Source organism: Ooceraea biroi, chromosome 10, assembly GCF_003672135.1.
Source record: "Ooceraea biroi isolate clonal line C1 chromosome 10, Obir_v5.4, whole genome shotgun sequence".
NCBI classification, from domain to species: Eukaryota; Metazoa; Arthropoda; class Insecta; order Hymenoptera; family Formicidae; genus Ooceraea; species Ooceraea biroi.
Window position 1 is genome coordinate 2,713,666 of NC_039515.1, and position 10,357 is coordinate 2,724,022.

A 10,357-nucleotide genomic window follows, 5' to 3' on the forward strand; every position below is an offset into this window, starting at 1 on the left:
AATCTTTATGTGCACTTATTATGAAATATTCAAGAAATGTATTTAATTTAATTACTTGATTAATACACATACAATTTAATTTTAATGTTACACAGTTATATGTACTTAATGCACTTCTAAAACGGTAATAAAAGCTTTAATTACAGTAGAATGTATCAAATGTTTTATATTGATGAATAGAAATTAATGATAATTATTGATCAAATTAATTGGAAAAAGCAGCCAGGAATTATTTTGATTATTAAAAGTTTCCTATATCGATCTATTTTGTAACATATTTATTTTAATCGATAAACAGTTAATATACTCTTCGCGTTGTTACTCACAAATTTGCGCAGATTTTTTTCCCTTTCCACAACCAAATTTTAAACTGAAACGATAAGTTACTCCGAAGCGTACTATCAAAACGCAAATTAACGGGCCGAAAGAGCCCGTGCGCAGCTTAACAGTGCGTAAATCTCGGATTAAGTGTTTGCACGAGATTCGCGCGCCGTGAACTGCGCTTCTATTGACGCGCCAATTTCCGTGTTGATGGAATTTTAAGCGCTGCGGCACCCCGACAAAGGCTTCGCTGCACCCTTGCGTCGGGACGCATATATGCGGACGGGGCACGCTGCACCGCGACCTCCCGCGGTCAACGACGATTTATATAAACGCCCTACATACGCAAAGTCACGTTTCGCCGATAAAAAAAGAATGAGAGACGCCAGAAAAGTGTTATCGATCCGGATAGCTTGACGTCGCGCCGTTTTACCCGGGGGGTTAAATTTAGTATTTATCATCACATATTCCGCGGAGTCTACAGGTAGCGCCTGCGCGACCCCGCCGTGTCGCGCGTCACGCACCCCTATGCGCGCACATGCCTATACTTGGGATGGATTCGTCTATACACTGCCGATATACATAGCGCGGCCGGCGAACATATTTACCCTCTATGCGAACGCATTACGAGCATTCGTCTATTTTTGCCGTGGCAACCCGTCGTGTATCGATCATCCTAATGTTTCTGTAAATGTGAGGCCGCGCGCGTTCCCTCCCCCGCCGTACCCCCGCATACCGCGAGACGCGCGAACGTCGCGAAAATCTGGGACAAAAGGGAAAAAAAGATCGCCCGCCGTTCTCCCGCGACGGCTGCACGGTCGTTGCACGTGCGAGATGATACGCGTGTGTGTCGCGTGATTAACGGTGTACGCACGTTGCCGATTTGCTTCATTTGTTTCTCGTGTTTGCATGACGAGGGTCATGCAGTAGCGGGATTTTCATGATTACTCAGGATACTGTAATTATTGAAATTGATTGTACCTCATTCGGTTTAATCAACCGGTCTTTATGATAAATGTGGCTATTGATTATATTCCGGGATTTGTAATTCTAGTATTTATGTTATTATACATGCATGTGTATGTACAAGCATTTTTGCAACTTGGGAATAGTTGCATAAAAGCAGGCATATTCTAACTATTTATTTCCTACAATAATTCCAACAATAACTCTTCAAAACAAAAATTCTACTTTTTAATCTTTTTTACGTATTTCTACGTATAACATTCCTTATTTCTCCATATTTAAAACTGAAGAGAGCACTTGCGTCCAAAATTTTAAAAGAAACGAAAAGGAAAATCTATGAAAAGCTGCAAACCTGCATTGACATTTTTTCATAAAAATTTTCATTTTCGTTTCATTTTCAAGAATAATATAAATGAATAATATAAAGGAAAAGCCACAACTAGTAGGAATATTCTGGAACGCATAGAGAGAGACTGTATTTTTTTTCTCTCCGCAAAGATTAAAAACAATGAAATTGAATTAGTTATCTATAATGCCTTCAAACTCGTCCAGAAAAAATAGCAAATGTGTTTGATCTGCGTTAGAAGGCGCAAAATCATCATACGAAAGACAAACGGATTAACGTGAGCGCTAACGAAGGATCCAAGCAACTCGACTCACCCCGTGTTACTGACCTGACCAGTTTTGCTTCCGTCAGGATAATACCCTCACCGCCACCGCACAGTAAACACACCACCCGCCACTTTCGTCCCACGACACCGTGCTCGATTACGACGACGTGCACGCAGTCTGGATTTTGAGGTTCACGCCGCGCCGGTAGTGGTGGAGGTGGTGGTGATGGTGGTGGTGGTGATGCGCCGGAGTTTTGCCCCTTTGCACAAAGAACACAAAAACACACGGTCCGGCTGGATGCGTGCGTGAGAGCGTGACTTTGTACGCGTGGGGAGCAATTGGAGGACGATAATACAATTAAAGCTGTGGCACATAAATTGACATTGGAATTATATCGGGGAGGGGGTACGTTTCACCGAGACGCAGCAGCACGCCGACCGATACGTAAATGAACGCGTCGTTATGAATGAAAAGAGCAAAAATCTCCCCGGCGATTCTCCCGGAAGAGCGGAAGTGGTTGTAGGGGTTGTTGATCAAACAAGCTGCAGCAAGGGGGTGCGCAGGGATCGTAAGAACAGAAGCTAAACAATCACGCGTTTCCGCTCGGATGCATTTCGCGGGGGGTGCGTGCGTACGACGCGCTCGCGCGCGCGCGTGTGTATGCGTACGTGTGTGCGTGTGCGTGTTACGCGTCGCGTGCGTGTGAGCCGGATATCGTTGCGTACGTGTCGCCGGATATGCGCCCGTGGCTGGCTGCGTGTGCGAGTATACGCACGTGCGGGATGTCAAGGCGCGGGAGATCTTCTAACCGCGACGGTGGTTTAGGGTGTACTGAACGTGAAACCCGGAGGGTTGAGGGAGAAACGGCGTAGTGTCTAATCCAACATTACCCTGACCGACCGTATAGCAACGGCGCCATGGAAACGGCACGTTTGCGCGTGCGTCGTCGTTGTCGTCGTCGTGGTGGACGACGTCGTCATCCTCGTCGTCGGCGTCGTCATCACAGATCGACTTTTTTCGCCGATTCCGCTGGTTACTTCGCCGAGGATGCGCAATAAAAGCCGCTATTAATTCTCTATAAATGTAATTCCTCGGAAAGAGCGGGCTTGAGAAGGAGGGAGAGTATTTGTAATTTGTCGCCCTTTGGGGTAGTTGGCGCGCGTTGACCCGAGAGCAATTGCGGGGTGGAACAGACACCGAAGCTGCGCCGCTATAAGATCCTTAATTAATTCTACGTAATCTACTTGATTAAGCGTAATAGATCTTCGGTGCTTCAGTGCGACGTCGGTGCTTCTCTCGGATGAGAGAAAACGTGAGAAAAAGCGGACATGTTAAACGGAGCTGTCCCTTTCTCAATAGTGCGCTACCCTTATCGCCTGTCCCTTATTAAAGGAAGGTTCGCGTGCACCAAGCAGCAGACTTTGATCCCGATCAAAGCGACATCTCTTGTCGACACTGTATCTTCGAGATAAAAAGATATTTATATAAGAAATTTATAAAAGAACTCTTCTTTGCTTTACGGAGTCACTGTAATATTAAAAGCCTAAAACATGACTGTCGTTTGTAATTTGAAGCAGAGAAAGAATAATCTCTTTAAAAATCTAAATATATCTCTGGAAAAACGTACCTTTATATAGCTAAAAAGTATTGATCTTATTAACGCTTTTGTGTAAATTTTGTATTAATTGAAAATAAATTTATGAAAGAAGAAAAGAAGGAAATTATATTTCATCGTAATGGATTATATTATCAACTGATCGCGCCAATTATGAATCGTTGATAAATTGATAATGCAATGATAACGGCATTTTATCCTTCGAGTTGATAATATCATGAGTTATTAATGAGATTAATATTAATTTTCAGAGATTGTAATTCTTTTATTATTTAGACTAATATTTGATTTGTCATAGATTATTACGCATTTACACACAATTATATCTTAAATGAAATTTTTTAATTATTTTTATTTAAAGAATTTTGATTTTCTAACATGTCTTTGTGTTTCGAAAGTTTCAAAGAAATTTGAAACGCGTGAAATAAAATAAAGCTGAAGAGAAATAGGAATTTTTAACAAGAAAATTATTTATTGAAGAGGGTATTTTTGGACGTGGACTTGTACAGATCAATATTACGTTCTAAGGGTTAAAGACCTCTCTTCGCGTAGGAGGGTAAGGCTGTGCGAAGAATATGGACATTACCGACCGTTTTTAAACGTATAAAATATATATTTTGTTTAATTCACATTCGGTTTAAATTTTCGTAATAATTAAACTTCAATTTTTATAATTAATTTATAATTGCTTCATTTGTCGAAAATGTATCTATCTACATTTACGACGTCGTGCATTATCTATGTATTATCATCATTTCTGTGTGGAATTCTTGAGTTCCCCTCGTGCTTATGACGGCTTACTACTCTCACTTTAACTCGACAGTATTTTGAACTATACAGACTGCAATTGATATTTAATAGCATCTTATCAAAGTATGAATAGTGCAAACCAGTTGCTAAACAATGCTGGGAAAGTTTCCTTAGTAATTTATCACAGCCCCGTACTTGTCGTCGATATAGGTGGCTGTCGAAGTATCAATGATGCAAAACTACTTACCGATATTTAATAAACGGTGATCTTTCATGAACAATTCTGATATGTTGAACATAGAGATCAGTTTTGGTGAGATACTTAAATAATCCTTGATTATTTTCATTATTTGCTTTAATTTTTTCAATTACATACAACCATACACCACCCAAAAAGTAACAGATAAATTATTATATAATAATATGCATCTATTGAATTGACCGGGAAATTCATGCAAATTTTGCTTAAAACCGCGTAAAACGAACTTTTCGATCAACTCAATACATAGTAATAAATCCGAAACGTTTTTTACCTCGAGTTTTGCTTTACGTTTTCGCGTATTATGTTGGCCAGTATAGATAATCCCTGAAAAAATAATAGGAAGTATCGATTAAATTTAGATTTTTGCATTCAGAGAAAACAATCAATGTATTGTAGTAAAAAAGAAAGCGGACAATTATCAAGATGTTTGATATACACATACACATTATTAATTTATTTTACGTAGATTTTCTAAATAAAACTGCTGCGATTATTTTTATTTTGAGTCATTTTTAGTTAGTACATATACATGAACTTACTTTGTCCATTTCTTCGGGCGAGGCGTAACTGTAACTTAGTCTCAAGCAATTATTGGAATACGTGTTCGTATAGTTGAAAGCACTCTCGGGAAGAACGAAGACACCGGCAGGCGCGCTTTTCTGCATCGCTAAATCTGTTGCATTCTCCAGACCCTGTATTTTCAACCAAAAGAACATTCCACCTTGCGGTACAGTCCATTCCGCCAAACCTTAAAGTAGAAACTTTGTGTGAATATTTGAAAGTTACTTTTAAAATCTAATAAGTTAACATACGCATTCCGGATTTACACTTGCTGCAGATATTTAGGGCGATTTTTGATATTAATATTTCTCTCAATAAAATTGGGGAAACAATGGCTTTTGAATAATTAAAATATGTAAATGTAACCAAACTAAGCAATTTTTGTTAAACCAAGTTAAACCAAAAACGCTAACATTAAAAGCTAACATTAATTTTTCATGTTTATAAAAAACAAAAAGTGGCTAAACTTATTTTTTAACAAAGATTGATATCTCCAGAAAAAATCGGTTAAATTGCTAACAATAAAAAATATTATTGGAATCAATTTATAAAGTACCAGTCAAATGTTTCTCGATTGCAGCCAGCATTATGTCACGTCGTTCGCGGTAGAACCTTTGAACATCCTTGAAGTGTTCCTCGAATTTATCCCATCCCCAAACATCTAATAATTTGTAAAGTACTACCTGGAGAAGATTATTGTAAATGTAGCCATGTATTTTCAATAAAATAATTTTAACCATAAATTTGTGTATACTTGGGACAGAGCCGGCGCATGAAGGAGGGAATTGCTCATATGAACGCTCAGTATGGACACAATTTTTTTGCCGGCTGTGACAACACCCAAGCGCATTCCAGAGCTAATGATTTTGCTGAACGAGTCTAATCTGATTACGCGGCCATCAGTATCCAGGGAGAAGAATGATAGGGGCTGTTTGTCCAAGAAGTGAATGAAGCAGTAAGGGTCATCCTCGACAATCAAAAAGTCATATATCTGTGCCAATTTGTACACTTGCCTCCGCCGGTCGTCCGACAAGACGGTACCCGTAGGATTTGCTGCCGTTGGATTAACATAAAGAAACTGAAATATTCAACAGACTCTGCATATCTCTCCGGCAAATGAACGCGGTGCTAAAGTTAAAACTACTGTGGTAACAAAAAACGAAAGAGAGTTAAGTGAAATTACGCCAAGTAAATTAATCTCGCGATTTTTAATGGACAATTTAGGAATTTTAATTTTTAACTGTTAAATTTTCTTTTCTGTAACTTGAATTGTAGTTGAATTGTGCAATCATGCAACGTGTTTTGACGAATATCGCAGACGAATTTTTTGGAATCAACAATGTGGAACAAACAAACCTTCTTTTCCGTAAAAACATCAAAGCTTTTAACGTTAATAGGGTTTGAGAGAAAAGAGAAGAAAGTAAAGAACGTTCGCGAATTTCTCTAAGTGTATTTATACAATACTGCGAACTTTCTGTCTTACTTTTGGCATCGGTTTGCCATCCCTACGTCTCTGCTCACATTGCTCGGCGATATCTTCGGGAATTATTCCGTCGGCATCTTGATTGATTTGCACAATTTCTGGCGATAATGGTCGTAGCTGCGAATAGAGGAAAAGTATTATGTTATCAAGATACTTCTTCTCAGAATAATTCTTCAAAGATTATATTTTGCGAAAAAGAGATTGGTATCGACGATTTCCATTGTTTGCACAAGTAAACTTGCGCTTGTATATTATTTTCTTGATATTAACGAATTTATATCAATTACCATTATTCTGTGCATGGAAATAAATAAAATAAAAATAAAAATGAAATAAAATCATCGAGAGACGAATACCTTGCACATTTTGCAACACTGCAAAAGGTATCAATATTAAAAATTATTGTTAAACGACTAACCGCCCCAATTACTCCGGAATATGTCGGAATTTGGATCATGATTGGATCATTTGGATTGATCATCATTTCAAAAACCTTATTGCAACCGTCCATGGAGCCGCACATGACTATGGCGTCCCAATCGTTATATTTTGGTTTGTGCCATCTAGTTTGGAATTCTTTCCACTTCTTCAGTAAGGGCGCATAACTTCAATAAGTAATAATGCAGTATTAAAATATAATCATCTAATTTAAGAAAGCGTCTACATATTTATTAATAAAGCAACATTGGAATTTGTATTTCATATTGGCACATTTTCAACTACGAGTTATCCCGTAGTGGACAGTCAACGTGTTAGTTAGTGCAGACGTGTTAGTATATCTATTTTAAGATTTTATGTAAATTAAAATTTGAGAATATTTTTAATCGCCCATTTATGTAAATTAATTACATATTTTATTAATATTGCTTACCCTTGCGTGGGCAGATATTGTAACGCTGAACTCAGTTCACGCTCGTCAAGTTTCAACGAAATATTAGGTTTGAACGTTAATGAAATATCTTTGATAGGAAACGTAGCAACGTTTGGCATACCACCAGCGAAAACTATTCCACTTGGTTTTTTTTCATAAAGAGCGTCTACATTAAAATTTGAAAGAATATAAACAATTACATTACTTAAAACATCAAATCATCACTATATCGATACATTAGATTCAGATTAATTGTATTTAAAACGTAATGATAGATTAAATAAGAACAATCGATATATAATCAAAGCAAACTCCTTATTTATAAGTATTTTTTATTTAATACATTCGAGAGATATTTTTAATATGTTTTAATGAAAAACAATTATAATAAAAAGTCTAAAGAATTATCAATTTGTTTCATGGTCAATAGATTATTACTCTTGTTTAGAAAATATCAATAGATTAGATAAAGATATTTATTTAATAGATATCATTATTTTAAAAATATATATTTTTTGAGTAACTGAGAAAAAGATACTGTGCGAGAAATTGTTTCGTTCAATATTAAACTAACAATTTTCAATTTCAATTCAAGCAGTTTCGCCTCGCGAATTGAGTGTTTGAAATTTTAGAACGTCTGGAACATAAAAGGAGCAACTGACGAAGAGATGACTTTTCGTGCACAAACACGTAAAAACAAGTACAAAACAACTACCGAAGATATAATTCCGTGTAAGGAATGCCTATGTTTCGTTGTATGTGTTTCATGCGAGGAACATATCAGTGTGTATTTGTGATTAGCTTTACAAAGTCGTTAAGATTAATGCCGGTGTCTGATAAGAGGTACGTATAGTATTAAACTAAATTTGAAACCACGATAAGTGTCTTACTAAACAATATATTATATAATTTTATATTTATACAATAGATGCATATTTACTTACTCGATGTGATAATAATTACATAATTACAGAATTAATAATCTCTAAATTATTTAATTAATAAATATAATGTTTTATTTGTTATATTTGTTTTCTTATATAAAAAAAACTACACTTATCGAATTATTATCATTATCTTTTAATTTAATTAATTAATTATAAAGCACAAGCTAGCATGAATAATTGACTCAGACAATTTCTTGAACTGTATCACATATTTTTGTATCATCTCGGCGCGTAACAAGCTAGAACTGCAGAAATCCTTGATCGCGCCAATGATTTATTGCGAAATTTTCACGAAAGAAAAAATACAAATATAAATATATTAAATTATAGATTGATAACTTACTTATGTCCCTAATTAGATTCCCTTTTCTGTGGGCAACAACTTTAGCGAGGAACTTGGTGTAATCCATCATGATTTTGCCTGGTGTGTCGCGACTCACGACTGTCACAATTCCATTAACTCCCTCGAGATAGCTTCCAGTTGCAGAAGGTATCGTCGAAGTGATTCGGCGTACAATCTGGATCAATACTGCCGTACGATCTTTAAAGAGATCCTGGAGCAACTACCGAACTCGAAACACGAAAGCGCCATCATTTGGATGGAACTAATAAATAATGACTGGCATTACCAACAGCACTCACATTACCGACATGTTGGAAAACGTGTAAATTATGAAAGACGCAAGAAAAAGCGCGATACGGTGTTCTGAAACGCTCGATGCATCGAGTCATGTGCTTAAAATGATGCTTGAAATTGTCAATTAGAGCATCATTGTCACGTAGACGACCTTTCGCTCTTATTTAATGTAGATGCCAACTCACGAGTAGACTGCCCCTGTTTATTCTACACGCCAGCACGAGTAAATCACCTCTGGCTTTATTTCTTTATTTATTTCTGGCATGTATAAATGTGTAAATACTCACGAGATCACTCTATTTTACATGCCATACCGTGAGCAGACAGCCTCTGGCTTTATTTCATGTGGATGTAATTTCAGGTAGTGTTTCCTTCGCCTGCAAAGTAGAATTAGATATTACTTGTACTTGGACGTACGGAATAAAGAGAGAAAGAGAGAGAGAGAGAGAGAGAGAGAGACTACATTTACAATTCTATTATACAATTACATTTTCTAAGACCGCTCTTACTAAGACCGTGTGAATGTAGCGTATAAAATGTGCGTGCGTGCGTGCGTGCGTGCGTGCGTGTGTGTGTGTGTGTGTGTGTTGGATTATTTTATTCGAAGATAAAGAGACAGAAAAATGGATGTGAATTATCTTGCAGTATTTTTATCGGTGCTTGCACCATCCTGCATATACGTCATCCTATATATCATTCACATTGTTCGTTCGTTATCAGGCGATGCCAGCCGTTGTAATGGAAGACGTAGCCGAGGCCTAAAAGTGGGAGGACACGTGGTTCCAGTTGAGTTCATAGGTCATCAAGCGAAAACGAACAATGATATTGATTGACTAAGAGAGTCGTCATATCACACAAGTTGATAACTTGTTGTTATGCCGGCTGTTACATCAGCTGCTGTATTCCAGTTATTCAGCATCTCTCATCTTTATCCCTGCTGTACAACATGGTTGATTTGCTTTATGTATGTTTAATAGATATACGAATAATAAATCATTACTAATTATAATATTAGAAAATAAAAAAATACGAATAAAAGGTATCTCTAACAGTAAATATAAGTAAATTAAAGTTATGCTACTAGATACATGCAATGGTCTTTTTACCTTGTTCAATCGGATAAATATTTAGTATATACAGATATACACAATGTAAAATTATAATATAGTATATAATTTGATGTGAACTGATAAAATAATAATTTTGCGATACCGTGACAACGTAAAAGTGATAATAAGTATTTATGAAGGCAAAATGATTTATTACCTGAGAATATTTTATATCTTCTTATCTATTTTATATCTTACATTTCATTTAAAGCATAATGGGGAA

General features: G+C 36.7%; 2 protein-coding genes across 6 annotated transcripts in view; both read right to left on the minus strand.

The window, feature by feature from the left end:
- Positions 1-3,591, minus strand: part of LOC105278392 (follistatin-related protein 5) — a 38,934-nt gene extending 35,343 nt beyond the window's left edge. The window contains exons 1-2 of one of the 5 annotated variants that reach the window (XM_026972820.1): positions 2,675-3,590; positions 1,962-2,158 (exon numbers count right to left, since the gene is read on the minus strand). The gene's annotated coding sequence lies outside the window, so the exon portion shown is untranslated. Of the gene's footprint in view, positions 1-1,947 lie in introns of all 5 variants that reach the window. The other 4 variants (XM_026972818.1, XM_011337437.2, XM_026972819.1 and 1 more) reach the window with 4 other exon arrangements.
- Positions 3,592-4,601: 1,010 nt separating this feature from the next.
- On the minus strand, positions 4,602-9,538 carry LOC105278388 (kynurenine/alpha-aminoadipate aminotransferase, mitochondrial). The gene is made up of 8 exons (XM_011337432.3): positions 8,732-9,538; positions 7,442-7,607; positions 6,989-7,175; positions 6,571-6,687; positions 5,842-6,165; positions 5,644-5,770; positions 5,066-5,274; positions 4,602-4,850 (listed from the first exon to the last, which is right to left on the minus strand). Exons 1-8 carry the CDS (start codon positions 8,799-8,801, stop codon positions 4,794-4,796), a joined length of 1,257 nt encoding a protein of 418 aa, XP_011335734.1. The 5' UTR covers positions 8,802-9,538; the 3' UTR covers positions 4,602-4,793.
- Positions 9,539-10,357: the final 819 nt, after the last annotated feature.